Source organism: Mobula birostris, chromosome 12 (genome assembly GCF_030028105.1).
Source record: "Mobula birostris isolate sMobBir1 chromosome 12, sMobBir1.hap1, whole genome shotgun sequence".
In the NCBI taxonomy this organism is placed as follows: Eukaryota; Metazoa; Chordata; class Chondrichthyes; order Myliobatiformes; family Myliobatidae; genus Mobula; species Mobula birostris.
The window spans coordinates 73,503,600-73,517,897 of NC_092381.1; the positions used below are offsets into that span (position 1 = coordinate 73,503,600).

Sequence of the window (14,298 nt, forward strand, 5' to 3'; positions counted from 1 at the left end):
TACGCTGCTCTGCATTCACAGGAAACCCTGTAAACGCCAGCTAACCTGAGTCCCAGGTCATCTTTGACCCGCATAAGCAGCGATTTGAGCTTCCTAAACACGAGGAATTCTGCAGATGCTGGAAATTCAAGCAACACACATCAAAGTTGCTGGTGAACACAGCAGGCCAGGCAGCACCTCTAGGAAGAGGTACAGTCAACGTCTCGGCCCGAAACGTCGACTGTACCTCTCCCTAGAGATGCTGCCTGGCCTGCTGCGTTCACCAGCAACTTTGATGTGTGATTTGAGCTTCCTTACTGGTTTGTAGATGGTATTAATCTGGTATTTCTTCAGGATCCTGGCCATCCTTCCAGAAACAGTGGAAATATAGGGACTATAGGCAGTAGTGACAGGTTCCTCCTCGCTGTTAGGGTTCCTGGTTTTTCCATCGGCCCTTCTAAGAGCCCCATTCATTTCCTTCATCTTGCAGCCATTCTGTAGGAATGTTGTGTGTAATTGTCTTATTTCCTCGGGGAGACTCTCTGAGTCCATAATAGGTTTTGCACGGTTAATCAAAGTAGAAAGAACCACTCTACATTAAGAGTCATGATGGTGGCAGTAAGTTAGAGTTCTTACTCTAAGTAAGAACTGGAATTCAATTGTAAACAAGGTGGGAAAGCAGAAACTTGATTGGATGAGGGCTAATTAATCAGAAGGGATGGACATGGGGGGTATAAATACCACGCCCAAGCATTATCCCTGGTGAAGATGGCAGAGTTTGTCATCGAAACGTTGGTTATAATCAATAACTGTATTGGCTGGAAGCTCGAGGAGAGTTTATTTGTCAGTTACTCATGTTAAGATTAGGAATTATTCATCATATTTTCACGTAGTGTTAGTGGATAATTGTTTAAGCTCACATCTTAACAGTGAAATCTGTGCTGACTGTATTAAGGAAAACTGTAAAGTGCACATTATGGAGGAGCACGGCACCATTAGCAGCAATGTTCAGCTTTCAATGTTTAACTGTTATGTGCAGATGCCACAAATTGCTGTCAACAAAATATAGGAATAGCAATATTAGAGCAACATGCTTTATCCTCGTCCTCAATGAAACAGTCTGACAGCAATAGTGTTCTATTTTTCCCATCTGGTATCTTTTCTGAGTAAGGTTGACAATTTAAATACAATTTTTTGCTGTATAATTATCCCTTTAGGTTCCTGATTGCAATTTTCTCAGAGAGAATTGAAACTATTGAGATTTCCATGATACTACAATGGTTTGGGTTGAACCTATCTCAAAGGTAAACATGTTTTGATAAGTAAAATACAATTTCATCTTTGTTTCAGAAGTACAGTATTTGGACATTTGCAGACAACTCAACAATTAGTAGAGTCACAGGTACAATGGGAAAGAACAAAGAAGTGGGCAGGAAATATCATTGTGGACGTCACCAACCCAACAAACTACATTTTCCAAAAGCTCCCTTCTGGTAAGCACTAAGGCTATTAAGCTTTTTTAAGTTTCTTCCCCCAAGCAGTTAATCAGATCAACTATTCTAGTAAGCCCCCCACCCACCTCCACCACTGCACCCATCTAATGCCCCTATCACTGCACTGTACTGTAAATACTTTAAACCACTTTTATAATGCTGTTTTCATTGTAAATGCATACCAGTATTTGTGCACATTTTTTTCCATATTGGTACTTTAACTTCTAACTTTATTTTTTATATTTGTCAAACATTTTTTTATTGCATGTTGTGCCCTGATCAACACACCACAGAAAATTCCTAATACATGTAAATGTATATGGCAAATAAAGTTGATCCTTGATACATTTCTAAGGATACAGTAGGTCATAGCTGGAAATTTGGGCAGAATGGTGGCAGATGGAAATTGATCCAGACAAGTGTGAGGTAACATACTTTGGGAAGTTGAATTCTGATAGGACATGGAGACTAAATAAAAGTGAGTATAAAAACCTTGGGGAGCAAGTCCACAGCGCCCTGAAAATGGCCACAGAGATGAGTAGGGTAGAGAAAGAAACATTTGCTTGGCTTCAGAAGTCAAAATACTGAGCACGAGAGTCTGTACGTCATGCTGCAGCTGTACAAAATATTGGTTAGATCGCGCTTACAGCATTGTGCACAGTTCTGGTCACCACACTGCAGGATCAATGTTTCAGCGATTAAAAAAATGCAGAATAGGTTCACCAGGATGTTGCTTAGAATGGAGAGATTGAAACAGATAATCCTGAAGTTTGAACTTGTAAATTTAAAAAAAAAATTATATAAGGGGCATAGGTAGGATAGATAGTCAGAATTTATTTTTTCCTAGGGCAGTGGAGTCTAGAACTAGACGACACAAGTTGAAGGTGACAGGGGGGAACATTTAAAGATCTGAAAGATATTTTTCATATGGAGGGTGATGGATATCTGAAGCAAGCTTTCAGAGGTGGTGGTAAAGACAGATACAATTACAATATTTCAAAGGCATTTAGCTAAGTACCTAGATAGGAAGGAGCACAAGGATCCAATGTGGACAAGTTAGATTATTATAAATAGGCATCACAGATGACAAGATGGGCTAAGGGAGCCCTTTCTATGCTGTACAGTTATATGATTGCACATGATTGATATAACATGTGGATGATTTCTTAAAAATACTATAGTACACAGTTCAATTGCCTAGGGCAAAGATATTAACTGATTATGATCATATGAAAAAAATTTAATTATTCATAACATTGACACTAAAACTTCAATTGCAGTTAACTTTGAAGACAACCTGGTGGCGGGATTCAGTTTGGTTTTGGGGTGCTATATGATAAGCCCGTCACCAAAACGGAGGCAAATGGACTAAACGGGCCAATAGCAGTGCAGATTTAAAAAATTAAGTAAATAACAGGAAGCAGAAAGTAAAAGTGAATGGTTGTTTATTTTGGACTGGGAGGGGAGTATGCACGGACGTTCCTCTAGAGTCACTACCATGACCATTCTGTGGAAGTGTAATAGACTGTGAGAGGAGTATTAATAGTCTGGAGAAGGTACAGTATACACAGGCTAGTGGTCATACATCTATAATGATGTAAGTTAGAAACAGGAAAGTCTTAAGTGTTAGACTGTAGCATGAAGTATGAAGAAAGACAATGTAAACTGGGAAACATAGGAACAGAGATATCTGGCCTATAGGTAGATATATCCATTATAGGCACTTCAGTTGCTGATAGCGATGAGCAATTTGAAAAAATTGTTTAAAAGCATTCGGCATTTTGCACCATGAAGTGGGCATATTGAGTACAAGATCAAGGGACAAATGGTATATCTTCATAAACCAATATTTTATCTAGTTGTCTAATTTGGAAAAATAGGCTAAATAGGAAAGATGTACAGGGCTACTGTAGGAAACTTTGTCACATGGTGTGAGCAGAATTATCTGCAGCTTAATGTGAAAAAGACTAAGGAGCTGGTGGTAGATCTGAGGAGAGCTAAGGTACCGGTGACCCCTGTTTCGATCCAGGGGGTCAGTGTGAACATGGTGGAGGATTACAAATACCTGGGGATACAAATTGACAATAAACTGGACTGGTCAAAGAACACTGTCAGAGCCGTCTCTATTTCCTGAGGAGACTGAGGTCCTTTAACATCTGCTGGACGATGCTGAGGATGTTCTACGAGTCTGTGGTGGCCAGTGCTATCATGTTTGCTGTTGTGTGCTGGGGCAGCAGGCTGAGGGTAGCAGACACTAACAGAATCAACAAACTTATTCATAAGGCCAGTGATGTTGTGGGGATGGAACTGGACTCTCTCACGGTGGTGTCTGAAAAGAGGATGCTGACTAAGCTGCATGCCATCTTGGTCAATGTCTCCCATCCACTACATAATGTACTGGGTGGGCACAGGAGTACATTCAGCCAGAGACTCATTCCACCGAGATGCAGCACTGAGCGTCATAGGAAGTCATTCCTGCCTGTGGCCATCAAACTTTACAACTCCTCCCTTGGAGAGTCAGACACCCTGTGCCGATAGGCTGGTCCTGGACTTATTTCATAATTTACTGGCATAATTTAACTATTTATGGTTCTATTACTATTTATTATTTATGGTGCAACTGTAACAAAAACCAATTTCCCCCGGGATCAATAAAGTATGACTATGACTATGTGAAGGACCTGGATGGACGCAAACAAAATTTAGTAGAATTAAGTGAAGGACTTAAGTGAATAGATTAAAAAATCTGTGGCTGCAGGTGATTCAAATCAGAAACTTTTGCTCAAGATGGTGCCAAGCTCTGGTCTCCATTGAGGTCATGGCTAAAGCTTTGTTGTTGTTGTTGTTGTTGTTTTTTTTTTTTTAGTTCTTAGGCATGGTTTTAGACATGGAGGGGGAGGGGTTAGGGACCAGGTTAGAGTTTAGAGACAGGGATGTGGGGGAGTCAGAGGTCAGGTTGGAGTCCAGACCTCTGCTCTACATACCAAGGCCAGCAATGTGGACATAGGACAAAGGACGTCCAGAGTCTAGGCTTCTGCCCTGCATAGAAAGGCCAATGACATGGATGGGTGATAATGGACATCCGTGGATGTCAGGCTAGCAAATGCTGTGGCTGGGGACCAGCAAGAAAGAAGACTGGTGGCCCATTGGGTCAGCAGGTCTCCCCAAGTTGGTGGGTTCTGGGATCAAATGTCCGTACAAGTTGGAGACATGAGAGCCTGTGACCCCTACGTATGCGAGAGAGCGAGACCAGAGTTCAAAGCCTGGAGCTTAGGGTCCCATCATCAGCTTGTCCTGGGGTTGACACTGAAGATCAACTGGAAATCCGAAAGATGAAACCGATAGCCAGAGTCCCGGATCCACTGGGAAAGTTGGAGGCCCATTGTCCATGAGTCCACTGGAGGCACAACAGCCTGCCCTGTGATTTGAGGTCTGTCTGTGCAGAGGGGAAAGGAGCTTGTTTTGCTCTTGTTGTTTTGTTGCTTGTTGCATTCTTTGTTGTTTTGCTGAATATCTCTAGGTTGCGCTGGTTGTTAATGCAAACGGTGCATATTACTGTATGGTTTGATCTACACGTGATAAATAAATGAGTCTGAATCATGAATGATTGTAGACAGTAGAAGTGAACAAGCAGCTTCCATTAGCAGATAACACAAGAACCAGGGGATATAGAATGCATATGACTGGTAAGGGAACCAACAGTAATGCAAAGCAAAGTTTTTAAAAATAGAAGTGGCTATGAACTTGCTGCTGAGTTGGTAGTGCACAAGTTCAACTGTGGCATTCAAAACAGAACTAGATAAGTTCTTGGAAAGAAATAAAAGTGCAAGACGATAGTGAAAGGATGGGATAGTAAAATTAGCTTAACTGCTCTTGCAACAAAACTGCACCAAGAGAGTGGGACAACTGACCTCCTTCCACACTGTTACTCATTCCACTGAGATGCAACACTGAGCGTCATAGGAAGTCATTTCTGCCTGCGGCCATCAAACTTTACAACTCCTCCCTTGGAGGGTCAGACACCCTGAGCCAATAGGCTGGTCCTGGCCTTATTTCCATCTGGCATAATTTACATATTATTAATTATTTATGGTTTTATACTGCTATATTTATACTTTATTCTTGGTTGGTGCAACTGTAATGAAACCTAATTTCCCTCAGGATCAATAAAGTATGTCTATCTATCTATCTATGTAATTCAGGTATATAAATGGATACTGCTGCTATTTTTATTGTTATATTTATCTATTGAGATACAGCATCAAATAGGTCCTGCTGACCCTTAAAGCTGCACTGCCCAGCAACCCCCGATTTAACACACAAAATGCTGGAGGAACTCAGTAGGTCCTGCAACATCTATGGAAAAGAATAAACAGTCGACGTTTCGAGCTCAGACCCTTCATCAGGATCCCAGGTGTAACTCCTAATTTAACCCTAGGATAATCACAAGACAATTTACAATGACCAATTAACCGGTCCATCGGGAAACCCGAGCACCCGGAGATAACCCACGCATTCAACAGGGGGATGTACAGACTCCTTACTGATAACAGTCAGAATTGAACGCCAAACTCCAACAGTCCAAACTGTAATAGTGTCGTGCTAACTGCTACACCATTGTGATAATGATTTATTTTACCCTTGGTTAACACAGAGAACAAATGAATCCTGAAAATCCAGTACAATATTATAAAATATTCCAGCTTGTTTTGAACCCTTTTGAGAATCTATATAGTTATAAAATAAGAATACATATAGCTATGATTCCCCTGCTATGTACACTCACCTTCCCATAATACTAAAAATGATCAGGTACCCTGAAGACAGTTATTCTGACACATATCAAGTAACTATTTGAACATATGCACTTACTGCATTCGAATCTCTGAATTTATACTATAGTAAAGGGTTAAAAACATGTTAGTCAATGGAAAAAAAAACAGCATTTTTATTGGAATCCATTGATCCATGGAAAGTATTTCTTGTTTAAATGGGGAAAATGAAAAGCATAAAGTGGTAATCATTTTATCATTATAAATAATTCCTCTATAATAGGAGTCTCTGCATCCTTTACAAACAAATTTATAAGTAGATGAAGAGCTGTTCAAAGTGCAATTAACTATGATTTGCTCTAAAAATACTTTAGATTCACTTGCAATACTTATAATTATATCCAATTCAGATTATTTGAATAAACTTGAAATCGATCATCCCTTTCAAACAAAAAATAGTTTTAACAAATGGCATGTAAATCTGTCAAAATCATAACTCATTAAAGATCATATGTATGAGTGCCAAACCCCATTTATTTATTTCTAACCTATCTGGGTCAAACTCCCCAACAGTAGTATTTTTTTCCAAATAGCAGCGACGTTGAAAATTACTGTGCTCATCTTTAGTTGCAATGTAGGTCCTTTCTAGCTTGTCTAGGCCATCTCTCAGTTCCTTCATTGCCTGTTGTGTGGAAATACACAATTAAAATGTGTACGTATGATATAGACTAAATGACATTCATTTCCATTTGCCAATTATGTAAAGACCTTAGGTTATTTCCACAGTGTGAGAATGAGAAGACTTTCTTTCAAATTCATATTCACCAAATGTAATTTTTATTATGCCACAGGATATTGTGGACAAATTGTAGACCAAGATTTGTAACTCTATCTACAGCATGTTATGTTACTAGATAAAAATAATATGGCTATTGATGGACTATCTTGTTCATGTTCTTCGTAATGCATTACTAAAAACAAATGTCTTTCAATAGAAGAAGTTATTTAACTTAACATAAATGTACTTATTACTTAAGTAAATTGAGTAGAATATATTCATAGTTCCTAGAATGTTGCAAAATGTGTTTTATTAATGTAACAATTTGAATGTTCTTCATGGCTTACAACATGAAATTCAGAAAAAAGTATGACTTTATTTCTATGGTAAACAGACTTTTTCTTCTTATTATCAAAATACTTGAAGATGATTATTAAAGAATTACCTCTATTTTATCTTCCACAGGAGCTGATTTAAAATTAAGGAAGTTCTTAAAGTCTTCAACCTATAAGAGATAAAAAGATATACAATAAACAAGAAAACATTAACTGAAAAGGAATGATCCAGGATTTGTTTATATTTTTAAGATACATTGTACAAAGATAACTTTCCTCAACAAATATTTAGCTCTTAATTTATGGACAGACTACATTAAACTCACATTAGCAGGGTATTCTACCACAAAATATTTTCATCCACGTTAAAACTTGCACACTAACATATTGGAAAATCATGCTTTGATAAGCTTCTAAGAAGAAATAAGGGTAATGTTAATGCACTATAGATACCCCATTGTGTGTATTGCATTAAATTTCATGTGGCACAACTTCTTTGAAATGCTATATAAAGGAATAGATGAAATATATAAAATGCATAGTCAGAGAAGATCTACTTATCAAAGGGATTGAAACATCTCGTCCTATGAGCGTGAATATTAAATGTTCACACAGGTTTTAATACTTTATGTTGTTCACAAGGTAAGCATGTTATATTACATTTTCTGCTTCGCCAGGTGTTAAAATTGCAATTGAGTCCATAACATATCAAACATGAGTTCCTTATTCTGGGCATACAAAAGAATTTAAGTTATTTTCTAAATTAATGGACAAAATTGACTGATGGGTCACCAGTAAAAACAGAACCTGTTGTTTATCTGGAGATGGCCTATATTTATGTCTCCATTTGTATATTTGTCCACTTATTTACAAGTCAATTTGCTCAATGAAACTTACTACTTAATCCATCTACACTGAATTTAACTTAAACATGCAGGTTTAAAATGCAGCTCAGATATTTTCCCCAGCTTTAGAGTCAGATATCTATTGTCAAAGGAATAAACAGCAAGTGCATATGTATTTCAAAGACTATTCAATATTGCAACAGAAAGGCTTCAAGTAACTATGGAAACCATTGTATTAACAAATCACAAGCATCTACAGCAACCAAAGTAAATGTTTCAGATAGGCCAAATAGTCTAATAATATTTAATACTTTAATCAATGTAAATGTGTACGTGTTATAAAGATCACATTAACAGATTTATTTTAGTGCAGGATTCTGGTCTCAAAGCAATTCCTTTTAGAAAAGTAATTAAAAGGAGAGTCCTTGTAAACTGATGTTTTTTTGAAATTAAAGACATTAGCACTCTTACGTGCAACACAAGATAATGGTGGTATTTCTTTTCCTTGTTATGCAAGCCCCTTGGGATCAAGGTTGACCAACTTCCATTCAGGTTCTAAATGTTCTAATGAGCCCTAAGTGTGGTGTAGTATGCTCCTACTGCTGATTAAGCCAATCCTCTGTCTACTCCTAATGTACAGCCTCAAGATTCTCAATTCCACTCTGAATGCTCCATGAGCCAAAGAATATCAGGAATCTGTGAAGGTGATACATTCCTTCAGTGAGGCAATGAGGCAATGTGGGTAATGAGGGCATCCTTAAACACAAAATAATCTGCAGATGCTGGGGTCAAAGCAACACTCACAACATGCTGGAGGAACTCAGCAGGTTGGGCAGCATCCGTGGAAACGATGAGTCAACGTTTCGGGCCCGAACCCTTCGTCAGGACTGAAGGGGGAAGAGGCAGAGGCCCTATAAAGAAGGTGGGGGGAGGGTAGGAAGGAGAAGGCTGGTAGGTTCCAGGTGAAAAACCAGTAAGGGGAAAGATAAAGGGGTGGGGGAAGGGAGGCAGGGAGGTGATAGGCAGGAAAGGTGAAGAAAGAATAGGGGAAAACACAATGGGTAGTAGAAGGAGGTGGGACCATGAGGGAGGTGGTAGGCAGCTGAGGGAGGGGGCAGAGTGACATAGGGATAGGGGAAGGGAGGGGGAGGGAATTACCAGAAGTTGGAAAATTCTATGTTCATACCAAGGGGCTGGAGACTACCTAGACGGTGTATGAGGTGTTGCTCCTCCAACCTGAGTTTAGCCTCATCATGGCAGTAGAGGAGGTCATGTATGGACACACCCGAATGGGAGTGGGAAGCAGAGTTGAAGTGGGTGGCTACTGGGAGATCCTGTCTGTTTTGGCGACAGAGCGGAGGTACTCGACGAAGTGGTCCCCCAATCTGCGTTGGGTTTCACCGATGTAGAGGAGGCCACACCGGGAGCACTGGATGCAATAGATGACCCCAACAGACTTACAAGTGAAGTGTTGCCTCACTTGGAAGTACTGTTTGGGGCCCTGAATGGTGGCAAGAGAGGAGGTGTAGGGACAGGTGTAGTACTTGCGCTTACAGGCATCCTTAATGTTTTTCTCTCTCCACCTATTAATCGCTTTCCAATGCAGAGCTTGGAAGAGAGTGTCTGGTTCAGAATTCTAGTGTCAGACTATGTTATTAATCTAATTAAATTAACCAATAAAGTATTTAAACTTGATTTATATAGAATTTGAGAAGTACTTCACATTATATTTAGAGTTTTCTTCTCATCCTATATAGAAACATAGAAAGTAGGTGCAGGAGTAGGCCATTCGGCCCTTCGAGCCTGCACCGCCATTTATTATGATCATGGCTGATCATCCAACTCAGAACCCCGCCCCAGCCTTCCCTCCATACCCCCTGACCCCCGTAGCCACAAGGGCCACAAGGTCTATTTATCACTAGAGTTGAATAGTTTGCTGTGCTATGTTTCAAATAAATACTTACCTGACATTTAAAATACTTAATGTGTTTATTTAGCTGCTGAGCCATTTGTTCTGCCGTTGCCTTGTAAAATTCAGAAATAGATTGGCAAGAATCTGGTTTAGATCCAGCAGGAGTTACTGATGATGACATGGGGCAGTTTTTACAGGTTGATCCTACCGAAAATAAAATTCTCAGTTTAGTTCTGAAACCTTTAAACTTTGCAATACATTCATAAATCTCCATTAAATCTAAAGAAAAATAAGTCACACAGTAATGTAACACACTTCATCATCTTGGACTGGAATGCAAGTTCATTATAACATGTAATCATTTTTGTAATGTCAGAATATCAAATTTCAATCTGGTTTTTACATATTTAGCTACCTTTAAATGTGATTAATTTAAGCTAAAGTAAAAACTATTATTACATGAGATATATGAACCTGAGAACAACAAAGCTGAATTCTCCATTTTTGAAGTCTTGTTAGAGAGAATACAGCAAGTTTTACTTGGGAGTTCTTTAAAGTAATTCATAAAGTCAGTTTACATTATAAAGGTATCAGCAATACCTTCATTACAGAGGGTAAAAGATCAAAATTAAAATAGGAAGTTACTTAAAACTGATGTTTTGAAGTTATGAGCTACAGCAACTACTTGAATCCCAACGTCTTACATGCTTACTCCATCAGTTCAATAACATTTCCAATGAATAAGTCTAAAAGGTACACAATACCATTCCGTGTCCTAGAGATTATTCATTTACCTAAAGGGAAGAATGTGACTGATTCATTGGTGCATATCGGCTCAGCTCTGGGTTGTTGTGGACTTGTCAAAATGGCTAATTGACAAGGTGCTGGCAAAATTCCAAAATGAATCATTTCACTTGATTTGGATATATCAGAAGTTACAGTTCTCTAATACAAGAATAAAAAGTTAAAATTAACATCTTATGTTAGCTATATTGAGCCTCTATGTATATTGCATTTGCTACTCTCAACATAATGGTTGCATTCTTTCTGTGATGTGAATCTCACAGCAATACATTTCAGATTTGTGTTATTAATCAACTTCAGATTTAAATTGTAATTTAGCAACCTGTTTCTTGCACTGGTGAACAAATGACATGATATACCAAGCAAGTCTGGTTAACGTTGACACATAATTAACTAAATCGATGCTTTCAGCTCTATATTGTTAACCTCCCTAGGGAGATTTTCCCAATTATTTTAAAGAGATTAGGTGCTAATTATAATGATAAGGTATGATCAAACCTTCCATTAGGTTACAATATTAACTAAGGAAGTTAATAGCTCAGCAGGAACTTGAAATCTTTTCAGATTATTTTATTCTTCGATCAGCCCCACCACTACACTGCCCCCTCCCCACCTTGCTTGAAACATCACTGTAGTCTTTCCATGATCATCCTTGCAGTCGTGATGAACTCAAGACTCCAATGGTGGTCTGATTGAAGTAGGACCTCCATGCAACAGTGAAGAAACCGTGCGCTGAAAAGCCATTGAAAGTTTTAACATCCACCAAATCCTGCTCCTGGCTTTGCTGTCTGTCAAAGCTGTGATGTCATTTCCACTTTTTAAATCAACTTTTGTCAATAGAGGTATTTCAAATAATTAACATTTAAAAATATCATTTTTGCAACTAAAATTGTTCACATTTCTTTTACAGATTAGAGTAATTTTTAGAGACATAAATAAAAATATTGTGAACCAAAAATAAATTTGAAAATTAAACATCTCTATTCTGTTGCTTGTGGCACATGGCCAAGTGGTTAGGGCACCGGACTAGCGATCTGAAGGTTGTGGGTTTGAGCCAAAGCCAAGGCACATGTCTTCCCTTGAGCAAGGCACTTAACCACACAATGCTCCAGTCTACCCAGCTGAGAACGGGTACCGGCAAAAAAATGCTGGGGGTTAATCTCGCGATAGACTGGCGTCCTATCTGGGGCCGGGGGGGGAGGGGAAAGAGTCAGTCGCTTCATGCCACAGAAACCTGCATAAGCACCGGCCTGATGGGCCACAAGGCTCGTGACAGACCTTAACCTGTAATTCTGTTGCTTCATGTCCACAATCCTATAATCTGCAGAAAATCTGAGAAGTAATACTCAGTGTTCATTACAACAGTGGAGCAAATCCTTAGTAATTTTAATAATAATAATAATTTAATAATAACAAATTCATAGTAAATTCAAGTCCTAGATTTTTGCACTTGAGGTAGCAAACATGAAATTCCTTGATTTAATGTTGTCTAAATAGTTATATATTGATGTCTGATTACCTTGTGTCTGATTTGTCAATGTGTCTTTGAAATTAAATATACTAAGTGTCTGGATACAAAACAACAATAAATTACAAATAAATGTATGTATTTCATTTGCGCTTTGTAGCATTTTTGTATGAGATTGTGATATTGTATATCTGAAATACTTGCTGGAACTTTCAACTCAGAAGTCCCGAGAGAAGCATTTCCCAATTACTCAAAGAGGGTTTTCTGCACAAAACATATTATTAATTGTCTCTAATCAGAACAATAGATTTTCCCACCAATTCAAAATTAAATTTGCAGATTATGTAACTTTGGGATTACAAGGCAATTCAGAGTCACCGTATAAAATTAACAATGAAATCAGAAATTCCATAACCAACAATTAGTGAGAGGTTTGATGGAATTCATCCCACAGATCAAAAGATTCAAATTCAAAGTAGTGTGAATGCTAGAAATTTAAAATAAAATAACAATAGCATTCATTTCATGTATTAGAAAGAATGGACCTGAATATGGTTGCTAAAACTAATGCACATACCTTATGACCAAACCGCAACTGATCAATGGTATTTTCTGCTTCTGCATACTTTATTAATAGTTTGTCAAACTCTTCCTATGAATGAAATGTGGAAATAAAATTTTAAATACTGAACACTTTTCTGGTAACTTGCAGACTAAAAATTCTGCTGAAAATAATATTGACAAATTCTTTAAAAAAAGTGTTAAATTTTAAAATGTGAAATCATATCAAAGAAAATGGATGATCAATAGAATTTTAACAATGTTCTCTAATAACAGAGTTAGGGAAGGTGGCCATGGACTAGGTGGGCTGAATAGTCTATTTCTGTGCTTGTGGTACTCCATGACTCCAGGAGGTTAAAACAGGGAAAAAGAACAACTTATTGTTTCTGGAAATTACCTAAAATACCTGCTCCAGCATTGATAACTGATTTAAAATCCCTTATATTACGTACGTGAAGGTAAATTGCATCTCATTAATAAAATAATCAAACACACCTTATAACCAATAATTTCTTAAAATAAAACTGTGTTTAATACTGATAACTATAATTATTTGGTAAACATGGAGTCTAGTTAATCGAGGCAGCTACTTATTTAGGACAACTCTTAAAGAACAAAAACTAATCAAGAAAATAGCTAGGACTTTATTTGGGCTACTATGCCGCTTAATTAAGACAGGAGAATGTGTTGCCGAACAGTTTCTAACTAGTGTTATTTGCATGGACTTGTGTAGTCATTCGTTACTACACTGTGCTTAGGGTGAACAATTTTTAAATAATATCAAGTTGTGTATGTATGTGCTCAAAAGTAGTGATTTTTGTCACTGATAGTTGGCGAGAAATAAGCTGTAAGACAATTCAGAACTGTTTTGTACACTGCAGTTTGAAGCATTCACACTTGGAAATGCCCGAAATAGCCAGCAGTGAAAATGAAACCATTTCACTACTTCAACAAATTAGAAACTACAAAGAATCTGAAGGTATTGACAATCATCTTGAATGCCACAATGAAAATGAAGATTTGGAGAATACAATTGTTAAAAGCATTGTATGAAGGCAGTCCATTATCTACACTGGTGTCTGCGCTGATATTGTTCATTCAGAGTCAATCAAAAGAACATGTCAGTGTATATATGATGGATTCCTGCATCAATAACTATTAGGAACTAATACACAGTGAAGGAAGAAAGCATTCATGTTATTACCTGAAACTTCCATTAGTCCTATTGTTTAAGTAAGATTAGACTGAAGTGTCAAATTGGTCTATGAACAACAACATTACGTACCTTCTTGTGAAGCCAGGAAAAATAGTAATGTTCTTCCCCACTTCAGAACTAAAACATTCAAAACGC

General features: G+C 37.9%; 1 protein-coding gene across 3 annotated transcripts in view; it reads right to left on the minus strand.

The window, feature by feature from the left end:
* Nucleotides 1–14,298, minus strand: part of LOC140206055 (uncharacterized) — a 56,451-nt gene that overhangs the window by 34,230 nt on the left and 7,923 nt on the right. For all 3 annotated transcript variants that reach the window (XM_072274131.1, XM_072274132.1, XM_072274130.1), the window contains exons 4-8: nucleotides 12,964–13,038; nucleotides 10,909–11,059; nucleotides 10,167–10,318; nucleotides 7,468–7,527; nucleotides 6,793–6,926 (exon numbers count right to left, since the gene is read on the minus strand). In XM_072274131.1, coding sequence (XP_072130232.1) covers nucleotides 6,793–6,926; nucleotides 7,468–7,527; nucleotides 10,167–10,318; nucleotides 10,909–11,059; nucleotides 12,964–13,038 — 572 coding nt within the window. The remainder of the gene's footprint in view (nucleotides 1–6,792; nucleotides 6,927–7,467; nucleotides 7,528–10,166; nucleotides 10,319–10,908; nucleotides 11,060–12,963; nucleotides 13,039–14,298) is intronic.